Genomic DNA, 22,436 nt, shown 5'->3' with positions numbered 1-22,436 from the left:
TGACTAAAATGAATATACTAATATCTCTGGCTGTGTTTTTTCTGAAATGATCTCCTGATGTGATGTGACAGCAGTAATGTCTCATATTCATATGTGACTGTCTGTGTGTTTTATTGTAGGACTCTCAGTATTTAGACGTCAGTCCAGTTTCCTCAGGATCAGCTGATGGTGAATAAGGAGCTACAGAGACTGAAGACATAGAGACACACAGCGATCACACTGACATGTGTGTGTGACTTCACACCAGTTTCTTGTTTTTATCTTTTTGTTGGTCTGTTATTCTCAATTACAGTTTCCCACAATGATCTATTACAGGACCTGAACTTATACAAGAACTTTTCTAATTTAATACTCAATTTTATATGCAATGGCCCATGAAAATAAGTGCTGAAAGTCACCATAAGCAGTTTGTAATTGTTCTGGATACACTAGATATTGATTACAATGATGGTGTAACACTCATTATACACTACAGGAAGTGACGAAACTAAAACACTCATATTTTAATCAACAAGCCATAAACATTGTGAATAAGCGATTTATTGTACAATAAAGACAGCTTACTTTATTATAATGGGAGAATGTGATTCACCAGAAGGAGACACAGGATAAGAAATCCTTGTAAGGTCTCATAGATCAATCAAAATCCGTGTCAATGGTTCAATAGATTAACTTGTAGTTTAAAAAAGTATAGAAATTTGTTATCTCCTAAATACATAAAGATCATTATGAATGACTGGACATCTCTAACATTTTTCCACTGTGTTTGGAGTTTTCAGACGGTCCCTTACGCTCCATGGAGAATATCCTGTGAATATTGACCTAAAACTAACTTTACCGCGCAAGAAATTTGCCGTGCTATACTGTAAGCTAACATTATACGAAGCGAATACATGCAATCATTTATTCAGGGACAAATGCACAAAACGTGCACCGCCGTGACGTATATATGGGGTGTGAGATTGAGCGCGAAACGTTACATCATCATCGCTCGCGTCACAAATAAAAAGTGAAATTAAATGCGCAGAGTTGATGTTTCACCATTTAAACAACCATAATCGATTCTACAGGAATATCAACGTTTTTTACAGTAAACTTTATAAAAGCCAAGTCATTAATTTACGTGTAGATACTTGGTAGAAAAGGTGCAGGCTGTTTTATAATCGGTAATTAAGTGTTGCTCAAGGTGAGTGTTCAGGGCACGAGACTTAAAGGTGACTTCCGTATTAATATTTTTTTTCTGAAGGACGTAAATAGTTATTTGAAATGCGTTTTATATATTTTTAAGCAAATTAACATGGTTTCATTGTTTTGTGTTTGTGGTTTATTTTAGCATTTGTGTTAACATACTGTAGCCTACAACATTTGAGTGAACGCCGCGTCTCTTGATCCCGAGAGTCGGAGGAAAAGCTGAATTATTGTGTTTGTTTATCATTTCTATTTAGAGTCAGTGGTGAAGATCAGATTCTGTTTCAGCTGTTCAGCTTCATCATGGATGAGGATGACACACAAACATCCAGGGATGAAGATTTTTCTCCAGGATGCAGGTACTTTGAATAAACACTAGATTAAATTAAATGATGGTTAAAGGTCTGAAGATGGCAAGAAGATATTTTGTTAGGATGCAAAAAGATGTTTGTGATTATTATTAAAAGTGATTATCATCATAAAGTATTAAATCTGTTCTGTTATAGTTCAGTTCATCAGAAGAGATCAGAACCAGAGCCCAGCTGTGTGTCTGTGAGGAGTGATGCATCTATGGTTTGGCCAATATATTTTAAGAGTGGAGATACACAGACTGATCTCAGGTATAACGTTTCTTTTAAAATATGATTATAGTATGGCATTTTGTGTTATCAGAACAGTATTATGATAATGAATAATTATTCTTATACATGTTTTTTTTTTTTTTGATATTCATTTGATATGTTAACACATATAGTGTTGCTCACAGAGGCTATGAGAGTGCTTGGTTAAATGTACAATTTTTATGTCACAGTGTAAATAAAAAAACTTTAAAGTGTTTCTATATTCCATAGATAAAAGAATGTTTTTGTTTTTGTTTTTTTGTTTTTTGAGTACAGTGATTTAAAACATTCAGTTTAATCTCTCTGTTATAGTTCAGTTCATCAGAAGAGAACAGAACCAGAGCCCAGCTGTGTGTCTATGAGGAGTGACGAGTCTATAGATAATATAATAGATTTTGAGAGTGGAGATACACAGACTGATCTCAGGTATAACATTCCTGTAAAAAGATTTAATTTGAAGATATCATAAAGAGTATCATAGACATTGTGCTAACTCATGTAATAATGGAGTATTTTAATTTTACAGCCATGAAGTCCTCAACAGGTTTAGATCAAATCTGATGAAGAAGTTTGAGTGTCTGTATGAGGGAACAGCAAAGCAGGAAAACCCAACACTCCTGAATGAGATCTACACAGAGCTCTACATCACAGAGAGTGAGAGTGGAGAGATCAGTAATGAGCATGAGGTGAGACAGATTGAGACACAATCCAGGAGAGCAGCAACAGAGGACACACCGATCCAATGCAATGACATCTTTAGACCTTTACCTGGACAAGACAAACCCATCAGAACTGTGCTGACAAAGGGAGTCACTGGCATTGGAAAAACAGTCTCTGTGCAGAAGTTCATCCTGGACTGGGCTGAAGGGAAAGAGAATCAGGACGTCCAGCTCATTTTTCCACTTCCTTTCAGAGAGCTTAATTTGATGAAGGACAAAACACTTAGTCTTTCAGATCTTCTTCATGTCTTTTTTACTGAAACAGAAGAAATGGAAATATCCACTGACAAATATAAAGTATTGTTCATCTTTGATGGTCTGGACGAGTGTCGTCTGTCTCTGGATTTTCAGAGCGATGTGAGGTTGTGTGATGTAAGTGAACCAGCCTCAGTGGACGTGCTGCTGATGAACCTCATTTTGGGGAATCTGCTTCCCTCTGCTCTCATCTGGATCACCTCCAGACCAGCAGCAGCTGATCTCGTCCCCTCTGAGTGTGTCCATCGAGTGACAGAGGTACGAGGCTTCAGTGAGCCACAGAAGGAGGAATACTTCAGGAAGAGAATCCGTGATCAGAGTCTGGCCAATACAATCATCACACACCTGAAGTCATCAAGGAGCCTCGACATCATGTGCCACATCCCAGTGTTCTGCTGGATCTCAGCCACTGTTCTAGAGAAGATGTTGAGCGAAGCAGAGAGTGGAGAGATTCCCCAGACTCTCACTCAAATGTACACACACTTCCTGATCCTTCAGACCAACATCAAACATGAGAAGGACTATGAGAAGAACGTGACAGATGAAGACATGATCCTCAAACTGGGGAAACTGGCTTTTCAGCAGCTTGTGAAAGGCAATGTGATCTTCTATGAGGAAGACCTGAGAGAGTGTGGCATTGATGTGACAGAAGCATCAGTCTACTCAGGATTGTGCACTCAGATCTTCAGAGAGGAGTTTGGCTGGTATCAGGGGAAAGTCTTCTGCTTTGTTCATCTGAGCGTTCAGGAACATCTAGCAGCTCTATATGTGCACCTCTCCTGTACAAACAACAACAGAAATGTGTTTGACCAAATCAACAAACAGAGTTTGTGGTCTAAAGTTAAGGACTGGTTTCAACTCAATTCATCAGAACATGTTTCATTATCTGAGCTGCATCAGAGAGCTGTGAATGAGGCTCTACAGAGTAAAAATGGACATCTTGACCTTTTCCTGCGGTTTCTTCTGGGTCTGTCAGTGGAGTCTCATCAGATTCTCCTTCAAGGACTAATAAAACAGACAAGTAGCAGATCTGACAGCAATGAGAAAACAGTCGAGTACATCAAGAAGAAGATCAGGATCATTGATTCTCCAGAGAAATCCATCAATCTGTTCCACTGTCTGAATGAACTGGGTGATCATTCACTAGTGGATGAAATACAACAGTATCTGAAATCTGGAAGAATAAAGGAAGCCAAACTCTCTTCATCTCAGTGGTCAGCTGTAGCTTTTGTGTTGTTGACATCAGAGAAGAAGCTGGATGAGTTTGATCTCAAGATGTTTGTAGGAGGAAACAATAAAGCTGAAGATATGAAAGTTTTTCAGAAGCTGCTGCCTGTGATTAAAGAATCCAGATCAGTTCAGTAAGTATCAATGAGAACAATCACTTCACTGTTAAAACATTAGGAAAATTTAAAGTTCATAAATTCTTAGTGCTGCAGATGTTGTCCAGAGTTTAGTGGTCAGTATTTTGGTGTGTTTTTCTGAACCATGATGACAATGTAAAATTCCTTCAGACATTCAAAATAAGTCAGAGAATTTGCAAATGAATAAATAATTCAGGTTTACCAGTTGAATGTTCTTGCACATAATTTACATTTTAATATTACTAGTCAGGTGGAAAATTAAACATTTACTTAATCTTTGGCTTAAAGTTGACTAAAACTTCACATTTAAATTTCACTGTGAGATGGATGATTAAGAATCAAATCACTGAGTATCTGAAAAATTAGTGCAGGTTTTCTAGTAAAGTGCAGATGTAATGTGTAGAAACAGCTTCCCCATAACAAGAATAGCAATGTACAGTGAGACTTGAATTTCAAAAATTCATTGATTTGAATATTTTTCTATTAATCTGTTAGTCTGGATTTACATTGCATGTATCTATTTTGACATCCTGTTTTGCAGTGTGTAATTGGCTATCGCTCCTCTCAACAGCAAGAAAAACAAAACCTTTATTCAATGGATTATATATAGCCTTGAAAGAGCGCTCCCTTTACAATCAAGTTGTCACTCATCTGTTCACAATCTCACAAAGTTCCATTAATCAATAAAGTTGTCTATACTGAATAATGAATCTCTTATTGCATCGTGGCTTTGTTTGTTAATGAGAGGATTCAAGAGCGTGCAGAACTCAGTACTGAACAAAAACTTCATTGTTTTGAGCAGTGAGTGGATTCTGACTAAATGAAACACCTCTGATTGGCCCTTGTGTTCAAGAGATCAACAAACATGTCTGTGATTGGCTACATTTCTCACCGCTGCAAAAACACGTTGTAAATAGAAACATTTGACATTCTCCTGAGTGCAAACACAAAAGCGCACTGGAGCGATTGCCAAACCTGTTTCACCAATATAATATTATTACAGTATCAACTGAGGGTGCTTATATTTGGCTTTGTTTTTTACCCATGTTTTAATTTTTAACAAAAAATTATTTGTGATCAAATTGTCGGACCCCTGCAGACCCCCGGTTGAAAACCCTTGGTTTCCTTAGACCCTTAGTTAATAAATACAAAATATTAATTTAATTCAGTCTTAACATTTTTTTATTAGTGTGAATTTGACCATGAAACTTGTATAAGAATTTGGCATTTTTAAATTATATTGGTATTGAAATTTGTTGGATAGCTTTTTTGATAGCTATTTGATAGTGTTTAACTATTTATTATGCTATTTGATTTTCATCTCTCTACAGGTTGAGTTATTGTGATATCACAGATGAAGGTTGTGCTGCTCTGGCTTCAGCTCTGAGATCAAACCCCTCACACCTGAGAGTACTGGATCTGTCTAGGAATAAAATAGGAAAATCAGTGAATCTGCTGTCTGATGTACTACAGGATCCTCACTGTAAACTGGAGAAACTGTGGTAAGATCATATTTGACTCTCACACATGAATCACAATATAAAGTATATTTGAAGTGTTCAGCCTCTTTCTGCTGCTGTGAGTTCAGCTGATTGAGCTGTAAATGATTGAACACACACTGAAATACACATTTTCACACACAATCAACATTTCAGTTTCTTGACTTTAAACAGACTCGAGTTCAACAATCAGAACTGAGAAATGAAGAACATGCTGGATTCATTCTCACTGTTCATCATGTTCTTCTTTCTGCATTGACACTTTCTAAAGTATTGTTTTTAATTTTGTAAAATCACATGTGTTTTTTGCTCTGTGTGATAAATTGAGATCTAAAATATCATATAATTTGTGCTTTAAGTTTGTACTTTCTCTTTAATAATGGATTCACTGCTAAACTGATCTGATCTGAACTGAGAGAGTGAAGAGTGTGTCATTGTTCTCTACAGGTTGACTGATTGTCGTCTCACAGATGAAGGTTGTGCTGCTCTGGCTTCAGCTCTGAGATCAAACCCCTCACACCTGAGAGTGCTGGATTTGTCTAGGAATAAACTAGGAAAATCAGTGAATCTACTGTCTGATGTACTACAGAATCCTCACTGTAAGCTGGAGACACTGAGGTAAGATTATATTTGACTCTAACATGAATCACAATGTAAAGTATATTTGATCTGCTGCTGTGAGTTCAGCTGATTGAGCTGTAAATGATTGAACACATGAGTTGCTCCTCAGTCACATGATACTGCAGGACTGAGAGTCACACTGAAATACACACTTTCACACAATCAACATTTCAAGCTCAACAGTCAGAACTGAGAAATGAGGAACATGCTGGATTCATTCTCATGTTCATCTTTCTGCACTGACACTTTCTAAAGTGTAGTTTTTAACTTTGTAAAATCACACACACTTATGATCATGTTTTTTGCTCTGTAACATTTTAGATCTCAATGATTTATCACACATTAATTTGTGCTTTACGTTTGTACTTTCTCTTTAATAGTGGATTCACTGCTAATCTAATCTGATCTGAACTGAGAGATTAAAGAGTGTGTCATTTTTCTCTACAGGTTGTTTGATTGTGGAGTCACAGATGAAGGTTGTGCTGCTCTGGCTTCAGTTCTGAGATCAAACCCCTCACACCTGCGACAACTGGATCTGATTGGGAATAATCTTGGACAATCAGGAGTGAAGTTGCTCTCTGATTTGAAGTATGATCGACATTATAAACTGAAGGAACTATACTATTGTGAGTCTATTTTTATTTCAAGCTCAGTAACAGCCTCATATGTGCGTAACTGGAGAATATAAGATAATAATTCAGCTCCACTTTAGTCTCTGTAAAATGTTTTAATAAGAGTTTAATTCTGTGATGTGAATATTATCTATGAATATATGAATATTTTCATCTCTTACAGTGTCTCTGTGTGTAAGTGATTAAGAGAGTTATCATTTATCATTTACTGTTACTAATCTATTAGCAGTTTTTCATTCATATCTCTGACTAAAATGAATATACTAATATCTCTGGCTGTGTTTTTTCTGAAATGATCTCCTGATGTGATGTGACAGCAGTAATGTCTTATACTCATATGTGACTGTCTGTGTGTTTTATTGTAGGACTCTCAGTATTTAGACGTCAGTCCAGTTTCCTCAGGATCAGCTGATGGTGAATAAGGAGCTACAGAGACTGAAGACACAGAGATACACAGCAATCTGTGACTTCACACCAGTTTCTTGTTTTTATCTTTTTGTTGGTCTGTTATTCTCAATTACAGTTTCCCACAATGATCTATTACAGGACCTGAACTTACACAAGAACTTTTCTAATTTAATACTCAATTTTATATGCAATGGCCCATGAAAATAAGTGCTGAAAGTCACCATAAGCAGTTTGTAATTGTTCTGGATACACTAGATATTGATTACAATGATGGTGTAACACTCATTATACACTACAGGAAGTGACGAAACTAAAACACTCATATTTTAATCAACAAGCCATAAACATTGTGAATAAGCGATTTATTGTACAATAAAGACAGCTTACTTTATTATAATGGGAGAATGTGATTCAGTTATCAGTATATCTTTTTTAAAAAAATTATTACTTTCAGTAAACTCAGAAAATCAAGAGTCTGACTACAGAAGAGTGGGTCACAAAGCCCACAAAGATATTTTACTGAAAATTTGTAAAATACTTTTAACCTATTTTTTTAAATATTATTGTATTAAAGTTTCCATCTAAAACAGGAGTAGGGAACGTTGATCCTGGAGGGCCATTGTCTTGCAGAGTTTAGCTCCAACCCTGAAAAAAAACACTCACCTGCCTGTAATTTAGTAATTCAGAAGACCTTGATTAGCTTCAGGTGTGTTTGATTAGGGTTGGACCTAAACTCTGAAGGACAATGGCGCTTGTTCTGAAATATTCGGTGTCTGAGATTTTCAGTGACACTGGCGGAGCTTACATGAATATTCACGAGTTTCCTGTTTTGTGTTTCAGCGTTAAACAAAGTCAAGCTGACATTCTGTTACTGACGCACAATATTTTATATATAGGCTAAATTGCGTTATGTCGTGTCATGTGTTAGCTATTTGATATGAACACAGCCAATGATTTGCCAGAAGTGTCGTTAAGATTCGCTAAACGAGCCAATAGCGTTTTAAGTAGCCTCATTTTGTTGTTTCTGTTTTACCTTAAATCTTTAAAGCATATAGTTTTTAAAGTTTGCCAAAATGTATGGTAGCATAATAATATTAACTGTAAACTCCTGTGGTGAAGGCAGGAGTAAACTTTCCTAGTTTGCAGAAGCACTTCTAATCTGGGTAGACTTGAATTTCTAGTGTTATATGTTTCCAAAACTGCACACATGCATGAAAACATTAATGTACTTTAAATATAGTTTAATGATTATCCAAAAAGGCCATGATGAATTATGCATGTAATAACTAATATAATGTCTATAGCTAATATAACCTTGATTCGTTCCCAAAGATGATGACTTTTGCCAATAAATATCCCTGTACACCAGACAAAGCAGACACTTTATTTTTTCACTTTTTCACAGTGTATTAAAAATTTTTAATAATACAGGTTTGTTGTAATGTCATTTTATTATATATTTTAGATTGAATGTGTCAGTAGCAAAGGCTGGTATCACTGGGATCACATGAGCAGACCAAACTTTCATTTGTCTGGGATCCCAAGACCCTGTGTTAAGTGTGTTAATGTGTGTGTTTAAATACAAGTGTTTTTGCTAATTATGTATGTCATGTATGTCATGACTTCTCGTTTGTGAATAAAATTTCAACACAGAATCAGTTGCTCTTTTTTATTCAAAATGAAACTACATGGTCTATTATTTTAGCCGCTAAATAAACATAATTAAAATTTAAACATTTTAATTGTTATGGAAAGCTTGTAGAATAGAACTAAAACATTTCATTGTGAATATACTGCAGGTTTGCTCATTTCACAACTTAGTTCCATATATAGTTTCATTTCACCACTGTGTTAAACTGAATCCTGATTCACAGTGCATCATGTTTTTTCCACATTAAAATGTTTTGTCAATGAAATGCATCATTTTGTAGGAAAAAAGATTGAGAATATTTCCTAATAATATGAAAAAAATAACACTTCACTTTAGGATTTAATAAAGTCTCTTTGAAATTATTTACCAACTGAGCAAGCAATTAAGAAATGACAGAACAATCACAGCAGTGTATATATACAGGTGCATCTCAATTAATTAGAATGTTGTGGAAAGTTCATTTATTTCAGTAATTCAACTCAAATTGTGGAACTCGTGTATTAAATAAATTCAATGCACACAGACTGAAGTACTTTAAGTCTTTGGTTCTTTTAATTGTGATGATTTTGGCTCACAAAAACCCACCAATTCACTATCTCAAAAAATTAGAATACTTCATAAGATCAATAAAAAAAAAAAAACATTTTTAGTGAATTGTTGGCCTTCTGGAAAGTATGTTAATTTACTGTATATGTACTCAATACTTGGTAGGGGCTCCTTTTGCTTTAATTACTGCCTCAATTCGGCATGGCAGCCTGTGGCACTGCTCAGGTGTAATGGAAGCCCAGGTTTCTTTGACAGTGGCCTTCAGGTCATCTGCATTGTTGGGTCTGGTGTCTCTCATCTTCCTCTTGACAATACCCCATATATTCTCTATGGGGTTCAGGTCTGGTGAGTTTGATGGCCAGTCAAGCACAGTAACACCATGGTTATTGAACCAGCTTTTGGCACCTTTGGCAGTGTGGGCAGGTGCCAAATCCTGCTGGAAAATGAAATCAACATCTCCATAAAGCTTGTCAGCAGAAGGAAGCATGAAGTGCTCTAAAATTTCCTGGTAGATGGCTGCGTTGACTGTGGAATTCAGAAAACACAGTGGACCAACACCAGCAGATGACATGGCAGCCCAAATCATCACTGACTGTGGAAACTTCACACTGGACTTCAAGCAACATGGTTTCTGTGCCTCTCCACTCTTCCTCCAGACTCTGGGCCTTGATTTCCAAATGAAATGCAAAATTTACTTTCATCTGAAAAGAGGACTTTGGACCACTGAGCAACAGTCCAGTTCTTTTTCTCCTTAGCCCAGGTAAGACGCTTTGGTTCAGAAGTGGCTTGGTACGTGGAATGTGACAGTTGTAGCCCATTTCCTGAAGACGTCTGTGTGCGGTGGCTCTTGATGCACTGACTCCAGCTTCAGTCCACTCCTTTTGAAGCTCTCCTAAGTTCTTAAATCGGCTTCGCCTGACAATCTTCTCAAGCCTGCGGTCATTCCTTTCACTTGTACACCTTTTCCTACCACACTTTTTCCTTCCAGTCAACTTTCCATGAATATGCTTTGGCACAGCACTCTGCAAACAGCCAGCTCTTTCAGCAATGACCTTCTGTGGCTTACCCTCATTGTAGAGGGTCTTGATGATCGTCTTCTGGACAACTGTCAAGTCAGCAGACTTCTCCATGACTGCTGTTGGGATTACTGATCTAAATCCAGTATTTATACCCTGAGAATGGTCATTTAATAGAACTTGAAATTAAATATTCTAATAATGCACCTGTATGTCTGATTATCCACATAACAATAATATTTCTCATACTTTTGACAATTATGTCTTCATATAAATATTTGCAAACAAAACCCGCATTAGTAACTTTAATTTTGTAGCTGATCAATTTAACCACTTGTAATTCAATTTTAACATTTTAATTGTTGTGGAAAGCTTGTAGAATTAATCTAAAACCTTGTGAAAGTGCTGCAGAGAAGCTAATATCACTGTCTCATCATGTTTCTATTCATATAAAGCATTGTGTGTTTTGCAGAAAAAGATAAAGAAGGTTTACATGCATTAATTCATGCATGTCAAAAACATAAACGGAACATAAACCTAACTCTCAATGTGTTTTAAAAATAATAATGTCTGGTTAAAGTTATGCAGGCTATCAACTGAGAAAGCAATAGGGAATGACAAAATAATCACAACTGAAACTTTTATTATGCCACCACAGATAAATTTATACAAGTTATCTTATCAAACGAACTAAAAGAAAATCAAATCAAAACGGTTGTACTAAAACAAACTCGATGGCTGTTGGCTCATTTCCTAATGATAGACCACCAGTGGCTGTAATCACTAATAAATTATATCTCACGACACAATGTAACCTACAAACTGTTGAGCATACATAAACAGTTATTAATAAAAAAGAATCTTAACTTCATTCGACACGGAAACACAATCACGTTACCGAAAACAGTTCTGTGATCCAAGGACAGTGCACTAAAATTTTTAGAGTCGCTTTAACACAAAACAGGAAACTCGTGAATATTCATGTAAGCTCCGCCCAGTGTGACCGAAAATCTCAGAATATTTCAGAACACCCTCCAGGATCAACGTTTCCCACCCCGATCTAAAACGTCACATTCTTTTACTGGTTTCTTGTATTTTTCCTCCTGCCTCTGAACAGTTACCGGTAATTACAAATAGAAACATATTCTTCTTGATGGAAAGCATTTCTGAAGTCAGCTGCAGATTAATTCATTGTATTTTTTTCAATATGGAGAGTTTAGCTGAAGTAGCTTATTAACAGTTTGACAAAGTTATGTATTCCTATTATATGTAATCCTGTTGTTCTAATGGAAATTCAGTGCCTGATAAGACTGATGTTCCTCATTTACCATAACAGAAAATGGGTATTTACAGATGATATGCTTTCAAGCAAAATAATAGGCAATTTACTGACAAGTGATACACAAGAAGACAATGGAAGATATTAATTTTATTTAAGGATATTTTTACATTAATAAGTGCAAGTGCCTGAAATACAAACCACTGTTATCTGTGTTTAAATTTAATTTCAATAAAGACCCCACATTTAATAGAACACACCTTTGGCTCCTGAAAAAACTAGCTTAGTCTTTTACTTTCTTTTTGTATCTAAGGCAATTTTTGGAACAAATAATTCCAGCTTCAGTTCAGACCACGTGGTGTTTAATCATCGAAAACTGTTGTTTTGTTTAAGTAAAACAGAATGAAAGGGTCTAATAAATAAACCAAAATTAAATAATTTAATAGTATTAATAAAATAATTTTATAAATGTACATAGGCTATCATAATAAAATAATGACTGACCATGCATGCAACAGAACAGAAAAATATCTTTAAAAAGAAAAAAAAAGTAAAATTAAATATTGACTATTTATTTATTTTTATTTTTTATTTAGTTTAAATCTACACTGTAAAAAATGCTGTAAAAAAGGCCAAATTTCTACAGTAACATGCTGTTTTCCATTAAAACAGTAATATACCGTAGAAAACAATGCATTTTGGGTAATATGTGACGTTTTCGAGAAAGTAGCCTACAGGAATAAATCAAATTCGACACTCTGAGGCTGTGTTCCAAATCACACCCTATACCCTCATTCACTATTCTCTACATTAGCTCACTAATATAGTCCACTTGAGAGAGTGAATGAAAACGTGTGTGAATTCAGACACTGATGAACACCTGCTGTTAACAAGCAGAATCACTGAAGGGAAGAGAAACAACAAGAACAGAAAAAGATTCAATCAACTGAAGATAAAATAAGACATTAAATCTCTCAAGATCTGATTAAACAACTCCACAAACAGCATTACCAGCTTCACTTATTACTAACCAGACTGACTTTATTTCTGTCAGACGTCTACAGAATTTCTTATTGAGAATTAACAGAGGTTTAGATGTTGTTTTATTGTTTCGTTTGACGTTACCATGATGGAGGTCAACGTTTGCTTTAGTTGTGCTCTTGACCCTTGATTATTTAACATTAGTTTTTCTTTGGCTGTTATAACCGTGGTTTTAAAAAATATTTATTAGGAAGAAAATGTGATCAGATTATGCTTGCCAGTTATTAATGCTTGCAATAATCATTTTATAGCCTGATATTGATCTCATCAGAGTCTAATCGATTATTATATAGGTAATGTTTTATACTTTGCTTATGGTATTCCTGTGATTCTACACCTAAGATTATCAGCGCTGTTACAACCAGAAAATATGAAGAATTTTTGAATACAGATTGTGCTCAAAACGTTTTGAACTACTGAAAGAGTCACACAGACATCAAGAATTGGCGTAATAATCACAACAATGGTGACAATCAAAAGCTTCATGCCGCAATGCATGCTGGGTACCAGCACAGTACTTAAATCATCCATGACTCCCAGCATGCATTGCGGCATGAATAAATTATGCAGCTGAATTGGTTGGTTATTTTCTTTAATTCTTACTGTTTGCCTTTATTTTTGCTGTTTTTTTTTTGTGTTGACTTTTAGTAGTGTTTTTATGATGTTCAGAGTTGATCTGTTTATCTTTTTTGTTGATTGTCACCGTTGTTGAGATTCATATGATGATTCTTGATGTCTGTGTGAATCTAAGTGATGCCATTGATTAAACATTTTTTGTAAATGATGAGTTTAAAATTTTTTAACTGATTGATCAGCACTGCTTCATTCTTTGCTGTAGTATCACAGTGTAACATAAAATTTATAAAAAAAAAAAAAATTCTGATAATGGATTAGACACTGTACATAATCATGTCATAATCAAAACATAACCAACAACACACTATCATATTTTCTCTTAACTTCATCATGCTGCAACAAATGTGTCTTAAAAAACAACAAAAAAAAAAAACATTTATAGTAGCCAAAGAGAAACTAACATTACAAGTCAAGTGTCAAGAGCACAACTAAAGCGAGCACTGACCTCCATCATGGTAACATCAAACGAAACAATAAAACAACATCTGTTAGTTCTCAATAAGAGCTTCTGTACATGTCTGACAGAAATAAAGTCAATCTGGTTAGTAATAAGTGAAGTCAGTAATATTATTTTTGTTGTTTAACCCTCCTCTGCTGAGATATTGAGCGATTTAATGTCTTCTTTTATCTTCAGTTGATTTCATCTAAGGCTGAAATCTTTTTTCTGTTCTTGTTTCTTTTCCTTCAGTGATTCTGCTTGTTAACAGCAGGTGTTTATCACTAATTCTCAATCATCACTTAATTAATCACTGAATTATCTCATTAACTTCAACAGTGCTTCAGTGTTACTCTAACACTCTGTAGTGTGGACACATATGTGTTCATTAAACACTAGGGGTTTTGTTGTGGCATTTAAAGGGTTAAAGGTGTAAGATGAATAAACACGCATAGCGAAACACTTTTCTACAGTAATAAACTGTAAATTAATTTTACAGCAACAAACTGTAGAAAAACAACAATTTACTGGCAACTCTGTTGCCAGTAGTTTTCTGTAAAATCATGAAAAAACAGCAATGTACTGTAAAACATAACAGTCAAATTTATTAAATGAAACAAGTTAATTTCACTGAAGTATTAGTGAAAGTTAATACAACTCAATAATTGATCAGAGTAAATGTTGAAGTGTTTTTTAATGTGTTTTTGCACTAGATGTTGGTGTTTAATGTTTTGTTGGAATTTAAAGGGTTTCTGTTGTCTGAGTTTTGTGTCACCATTGTGCAGAAGAATAGAGCCTGAACTTGATTTTTTTTAGTGGATTCAAGTGAAGTATGCTCATATAGTTATAAATGTAAGTATATGAATTTAAATGGCAGTCAGACCATTTCAATTTCTGCTAATTAAATTAGTTGATGAGTTTTAATTGAGTGCATGGTATTCTTACAGCAACATACTGCAATGTAGATTACGGTAAAGAACTGTAAAATTAACAGTAAAGTATTGGCAACTTTTTTGCCAGTAATTACCTGTAAATTCACATGACAAAATGAAGTATGTATCCTTTGTATGTATATGTATATTTATTTATTTTTATTTAAATGTGTATCTTCCGGAGGTGATGGACTTCCCCTAGATAGCCTACCGTCTAAACGGAATGTCGAGAAAAGTGTGTCCTTCCATTTCTTAATTTAATAGGCATCACCCGAAAATGCTCAAAGCAGCTGGTCAACATGCTTTACACTGATGATTTTATGCAGTTAGTTTTTCGCTACAAATGATTTGATTACTGGAGCTTGGATGGATGCGTTTTAAAGGATTTTGTTGTCTTTGAAAGTTGACTTAAACTGAAAATAACAGTTGTCGTGCTTTATTTGTATTTTCAATAGTTTAAACTGTGAAACATTCACCACAGATTCATAACGTAATCGTTAATTTGATGCCGCTTTATTACTTTTCTCAAAACATTTTGTATCAGAGAGCTGTATTTGCTGACACACTCATAAACGACCTCCTGTCATCACATCAATCAGTCATTGGTGTTTATTTTTTGTAATACAATTATTATGATATACTATTATGACTGATGTGCTGATAATACACATCATGTTTTCAAACCCCACTCAGGTGCTCCTCTATAAACTAAAATGGGTAAAAAGAAGTGGAAAGGTACCAGCTCTGAGACACCAGGTACATGTATAACAGCTGCCCTGAACAATGAAATGCTTCCAGTGATTTTATGTTGTTATTGACCAGCTGCACATAAGCAATGTTGTGATCCTCGTCAGGACTGTAGGAGATCGGAGAATCAGCCTACGATCAAGCACTACGAGACGCCTGGATCTGAGCCACACTGTTTAGTGCTCAGCCTGGATGTTTGTGACACACATCCACATCCTTACTGAAATGCGGCAGGGTTTGTGTATTTAGACCTCTTACCTTCTGTTTGATGTGGTGTCAAGGTGTTTCATCTGTGATGATGAAGTTCAGTATTTGAGCACAGGCAGCTGACACAGCTGATCACAAACATAAGAAAACGAGTGCTGACAGATCCTGGTGAGAGAACCTCCAACAAAAGTAGGTGACAGACAGTTTTCACAGCCACGTCCACTTATATAATAAAAGTTGACAAGTATGTTTTTTAGTGGCTGATGCTCAAGGTTGCACCTATTATCTTTTGAAATGTCAATATTGGTTTTGCCAGTCTTGCTTTAAAAAAGCATAAATTTGCCTGCATACTTTGCAGAATGTAAGAAGGAAGAGAGTTTAGTGAAGAATTCTGCAGAGCAAACTCTGGATGAAGAGAACGAGAACAAGGAGAAGCTAAAGAGCAACTCCAAACATGATGACGGTCCCAAAAGACAGAAATCAGCAGGACAGTCAGGAGCTTCTGTGGTTCCTTCTGGACAGCATGAGGACAGAAGAAGTGAAAGTATGAACAGGACTTGAACACTGAATGTCCTTATTTCACTCTTTTATATGGTTTATATGGACAGACCCTCAACCCCTTGATTTTAACTGAGGAAGTGAGTCTACTCATATGTACACTTCAGACAGCTCATTTTGATTGGAACGCAGCCAGTGAAGATGGAGACCAAGAGAGCGTGACATCTCTGGCTAATGTGCATGAAGACATGCCTACAGGAACAGGGAGTAAGTACCAGCAGAAGAAAGCCATAAACAAGACAAGGTAGAAACACATGCTAGTTTAGATGGTAATTAAAGTTGGAATAATTAGCAGTCCAAGCACTGAAGGTGCTGGAAACCGATTGTATTTGTATTTTTTCTCACTAATAGCAATTTATAAATGAACAGCCATTTATATCAATGGGAATGAGAGATGGAGGCTGTAATACTAATATTGTCCACCAGAAGGAGACAGAACCCCGTTTCAACAAGCTTGGCCCGCCCTCTGGCCCCCCAAATTTGGAATCATATCGCATTATAATGTTTGGTACAATGTGCCGCTTTTGCTGTGGCGGTAGTGATGAAAAGAGTAGGCTTCTAATTTATTGTGCAGCGCTATCCTTTTAAACTCTGAGAAGATGAAATTACTCGACGACCAAATGCAAAGAAGCGATCCGCATGAAGAGGCTGCGGCGCGCGAGTAGTAATGAATGATCGTTCATGAATGATTCATCACTCTACGTTAACTAAAAGTTTTTAAAAAGAAGACTTTAATGGTTGCTACGCACTTGATTATACAATAAGCTCTCTTTATACAAGTTGTGTTGTGTAATTTACCCATACGCAGATCAAATCATTTTACTGACTTGATTCGATGACTTAAATTTCGTTTAGCAAAATGAAAGAGTCTTTAAGTCATTTCGTTCATTTGAGCGGAGTTAAAATGTAATTTTTCAATAGCTAATTTCTCAGAACACATCCATATACGCAATTTTTGATGATATTCCGAATTAGGAAGTCATTATAATGCAGCCAAAGATAAATTATGACCAATTCAATGAACGAACTGTTCATGAGCGACCCATTACTATCACAGAGACAGTGTTTCACATCTGCAGGTACTACAAGAGATACCTGAGAAAAGATACAGGTAAATTTAATATTTAATTTCAGTCATGTTCACGTATAAATAATACTAATCTATACAATTGTCCAGTGTTGCTTATACAGTAGGCTTAGATGTTTGTTTTTAAGCAACATAACAATCAAGACTATGCAAACTTTGCAAAGTGTCCGCTATCAGAGAACAGATGTAGGCTACAAAATAACATGTAAAATAAATGGTTTAGTTTTGCTTTTATAAATTGAGCATGCAAGATATTATTACAGATAAATTAATTTTCTAATTTTAATTTTTTAATTTTAATTTTGAAGATAAATCATTTTAGTTCACTTGTAGGGATTGAAGAGTGATACGACATGACCCAGTAAATTACTTCAATTATCCTGAAAATATTAAATGGTTAAGGTTAGAATTCTGTCATCATTTGCTCACCCTCATGTTATTTCAAACCTGTATAGGCTAAGTTCCTTCTTTATGAACATAAAAGTAGAGGATTTGAAGAATGTTAGTATCTAAACTGTTTCGATGCCCATTGACAAAAAACAAAAACAAACAAAAAAACAAACAAACAATGAGACATTTCTTATAATGTATTCTTTTATGTTCAACAGAAGAAAGTCATATTTGGAACGACATGAGGGTAAGTAAATTACGACAGAATTTTCATTTTTAGGTGAACTATATCTCTAAGATAAACGTTAATGTGTGCCCACTAAAATCACAAGTGGCCCCTGCCTGGCCCCCCCCCCAGTTACCGTGGTCTAGAAGCGCCACTGCGCAGAGCTATACAGGGTTTGAGCTCGAGCGCGTAATGTGACGGCATCATCAATCACGTCACAAATAAAAAGTGAAAGTAACTGTGCAGAGTTCATGTTTCGCCATTTAAACAACCAGAATCAATTCTTCAGGAATATCAAAGTTTTTCTATTGGAAACTTTATAAAAGCTAAGACATGAGTTTATGTGTAGATACTTGATAGAAAAGGTGGAGGAGGTTTTTTTAATCGATAAGTGATTAAATGTTGATCAGGGTGAGTTTTCAGGTCTCGAGACTTACGGGAGACTTCCCTATTATTATTTTTTTCTGAAGGACATAAATAGTTCTTTGAAATGCATTTGATATTTTTCATTTTGAAGCAAATTAACATGCTTTTATTGTTTCATGTTGTCTGTGGTTTATTTGAGCATTTGTGTTAACATACAATTATTGTGTATTTGAGTGTCTTATAATCCTGAGAGTCGGGAGAAAAAGCCTCTGTTTCCTCATTTTCATTTAGAGTCAATGGTGAGGATCAGATTCTGTTTCAGCTGTTCAGCTTCATCATGGATGAGGATGACACACAAACATCCAGAGATGAAGATTTTTCTCCAGGATGCAGGTACTTTGAATAAACACTAGATTAAATTAAATGATGGTTAAAAATCTGAAGATGACAAGATGATATTTTGTTAGGATGCAAAAAGATGTTTTTTTGATAAATGCTTGTAAGACCTTATATTAAAGTGATAAACATCATAAAGGATTAAATCTATTCTGTTATAGTTCAGTTCATCAGAAGAGATCAGAACCAGAGCCCAGCTGTGTGTCTATAAGGAGTGATGCGTCTCTGGATCGGCCAATATATTTTAAGAGTGGAGATACACAGACTGATCTCAGGTATAACATTTCTATTAAACTATGATTATAGTATGGCATTTTGTGTTATCAGAAATGTATTATGATTATGAAAAATTATTCTTGTACATTGTTTATAGTTATTTTTTATTTTTATCTGATATTTTAACGTATATAGTGTTGATCATAGAGACACATCTATGAGTGCTAGGTTAAATGTACAGTTTTTGTATTAACAGTGTAAATAAAAAAAAATCTTAAAAGTGTTTCTATGGATAAAAGAATTTAAGTGTTTGTTTGTTTGTTTTGAATACAGTAATTTAAAGCATTCACTTTAATTTCTCTTTGTTATAGTTCATTTCATCAGAAGAGATCAGAACCAGAGCCCAGCTGTGTGTCTATGAGGAGTGACGAGTCTATAGATAATATAATAGATTTTGAGAGTGGAGATACACGGACTGATAGGTATAAAAAGAGTTAATTTGAAGATATGATACTGAGTAAAAAAGACATTGTTATAATGTGATATTTTAATTTTACAGCCATGAAGTCCTCAACAGGTTTAGATCAAATCTGATGAAGAAGTTTGAGTGTCTGTATGAGGGAACAGCACAGCAGGGAAACCCAACACTCCTGAATGAGATCTACACAGAGCTCTACATCACAGAGAGTGAGAGTGGAGAGATCAGTAATGAGCATGAGGTGAGACAGATTGAGACACAATCCAGGAGAGCAGAAACAGAGGACACACCGATCCAATGCAATGACATCTTTAGACCTTTACCTGGACAAGACAAACCCATCAGAACTGTGCTGACAAAGGGAGTCGCTGGCATTGGAAAAACAGTCTCTGCGCAGAAGTTCATCCTGGACTGGGCTGAAGGGAAAGAGAATCAGGATGTCCAGCTCATATTTCCACTTCCTTTCAGAGAGCTCAATTTGATGAAGGACAAAACACTTAGTCTTTCAGATCTTCTTCATGTCTTTTTCCCTGAAACAAAAGAAATGGAAATATCCAGTGACAAATATAAAGTGTTGTTCATCTTTGATGGTCTGGACGAGTGTCGTCTGTCTCTGGATTTTCAGAGCGACGTGAGGTTGTGTGATGTAAGTGAATCAGCCTCAGTGGACGTGCTGCTGATGAACCTCATTACAGGGAATCTGCTTCCCTCTGCTCTCATCTGGATCACCTCCAGACCAGCAGCAGCTGATCTCGTCCCCTCTGAGTGTGTCCATCGAGTGACAGAGGTACGAGGCTTCAATGAGCCACAGAAGGAGGAATACTTCAGGAAGAGAATCAGTGATCAGAGTCTGGCCAATACAATCATCACACACCTGAAGTCATCAAGGAGCCTCGACATCATGTGCCACATCCCAGTGTTCTGCTGGATCTCAGCCACTGTTCTAGAGAAGATGCTGAGCGAAGCAGAAAGCGGAGAGATTCCCAAGACTCTCACTCAAATGTACACACACTTCCTGATCCTTCAGACCAACATCAAACATGAGAAGGACTATGAGAAGAAGGTGACAGATGAAGACATGATTCTCAAACTGGGGAAAGTGGCTCTTCAGCAGCTTGTGAAAGGCAATGCGATCTTCTATGAGGAAGACCTGAGAGAGTGTGGCATTGATGTGACAGAAGCATCAGTGTACTCAGGATTGTGCACTCAGATCTTCAGAGAGGAGTTTGGCTGGTTTCAGGGGAAAGTCTTCTGCTTTGTTCATCTGAGCGTTCAGGAACATCTAGCAGCTCTATATGTGCACCTCTCCTGTACAAACAACAACAGAAATGTGTTTGACCAAATCACCAAACAGAATTTGCGGTCTAAAGTTAAGGACTGGTTTCAACACAATTCATCAGAACATGTTTCATTATCTGAGCTGCATCAGAGAGCTGTGAATGAGGCTCTACAGAGTAAAAATGGACATCTGGACCTTTTCCTGCGGTTTCTTCTGGGTCTGTCAGTGGAGTCTCATCAGATTCTCCTACAAGGACTAATGAAACAGACAAGAAGCAGATCTGACAGCAATGAGAAAACAGTTGAGTACATCAAGAAGAAGATCAGGACCATTGAGTCTCCAGAGAAATCCATCAATCTGTTCAACTGTCTGAATGAACTGGGTGATCATTCACTAGTGGAGGAAATACAACAGTATCTGAAATCTGAAAGAATAAAGGAAACCAATCTCTCTTCATCTCAGTGGTCAGCTGTAGCTTTTGTGTTGTTGACATCAGAGAAGAAGCTGGATGAGTTTGATATTAATAAATTTGTTGGAGGAAACAAGAAAGCTGAAACTCTGAAAGTTTTTCAGAAGCTGCTGCCTGTGATTAAAGAATCCAGATCAGTCGAGTAAGTTTCACTGAGAACAATCACTTCACTGTTAAAACATTAGGAAAATAAAAGTTCATAAAAGAAATTAAGAACAAACAACTGGAGAAACAGCCCATTTATCAAGTAGCTCAAATCTCCTAAAAAATTTGATGTATTGTTAACATATCAGAGTCATACATTTTAATATTACTAGTCAGATGGACGTTTAAACATTTACTTGATCTTTGGCTTAAAGTTGACCAAAAGTTCACATTTTAATTTCACTGTGAGATGAATGATTGAGAACCAAATCACTGAGTACCTGAAATTAGTGCGGGTTCTCTAGTAAAGTGCAGATGTAGATCAGTGAGTGGATTCTGAATAAATGAAACACCTCTGATTGGCCATTGCGTTCAAGAGATCAACAAACATGTCTGTGATTGGCTACATTTCTCACCGCTGCAAAAGCATGCTGTAAATAGAAACATTTGACATTCTCCCGAGTGCAAACACAAAAGCGCACTGGAGTGATTGCCAAACCTGTTTCGCCAATATGATATTGCAGTATCAACTGAGGGTGCTTATATTTATGTTTGACTTTATGTTTTTTACCCAAGTTTTAATTTAAGTTTTGAACAAAAAAATTATTTGAGATCAAACATTAGTTGTCGGACCCCCTGCAGTACCGCTGCAGACCCCCGGTTGAAGTCCCTTGGTTTCTAAGTTAATAAATACATAAATATTAATTTAATCTTAACAGTTTTATTAGTGTGAACTGAAATTTGTTGGATAGCTTTTTTGATAGCTATTTGATAATGTGTAACTATTATGCTTTTTGATTTTCATCTCTCTGCAGTTTGAGTGAATGTAGTTTCACAGATGAAGGTTGTGCTGCTCTGACTTCAGCTCTGAGATCAAACCCCTCACACCTGAGAGAACTGGATCTGTCATGGAATAAAATAAGAAAATCTGTGCATCTGCTGTCTGATGTACTACAGGATCCTCACTGTAAACTGGAGAAACTGTGGTAAGATCATATTTGACTCTCACACATGAATCACAGTGTAAAGT

At 35.9% G+C, this 22,436-nt stretch overlaps 1 protein-coding gene across 33 annotated transcripts in view; it reads left to right on the top strand.

The window, feature by feature from the left end:
• Positions 1-22,436, top strand: part of LOC127494995 (NACHT, LRR and PYD domains-containing protein 12-like) — a 40,408-nt gene that overhangs the window by 6,933 nt on the left and 11,039 nt on the right. For 4 of the 33 annotated variants that reach the window (XM_051861323.1, XM_051861317.1, XM_051861318.1 and 1 more), the window contains 5 exons: positions 1,695-1,808; positions 18,982-19,095; positions 19,408-19,518; positions 19,596-21,404; positions 22,222-22,392. The exons of 1 other annotated variant lie outside the window; for it this stretch is intronic. In XM_051861323.1, coding sequence (XP_051717283.1) covers positions 1,695-1,808; positions 18,982-19,095; positions 19,408-19,518; positions 19,596-21,404; positions 22,222-22,392 — 2,319 coding nt within the window. Of the gene's footprint in view, positions 1-119; positions 1,187-1,445; positions 1,548-1,694; positions 1,809-2,120; positions 2,235-2,334; positions 4,144-5,477; positions 5,649-6,092; positions 6,264-6,713; positions 6,893-7,263; positions 8,962-18,279; positions 18,470-18,498; positions 18,818-18,981; positions 19,096-19,407; positions 19,519-19,595; positions 21,405-22,221; positions 22,393-22,436 lie in introns of those variants that run through there. 28 more of the 33 variants (XM_051861343.1, XM_051861346.1, XM_051861329.1 and 25 more) reach the window with 22 other exon arrangements.

Source organism: Ctenopharyngodon idella, chromosome 15 (genome assembly GCF_019924925.1).
Source record: "Ctenopharyngodon idella isolate HZGC_01 chromosome 15, HZGC01, whole genome shotgun sequence".
NCBI classification, from domain to species: Eukaryota; Metazoa; Chordata; class Actinopteri; order Cypriniformes; family Xenocyprididae; genus Ctenopharyngodon; species Ctenopharyngodon idella.
Note: the sequence above shows the minus strand (reverse complement) of the source record. Positions and strands in the feature narration are given on the sequence as shown.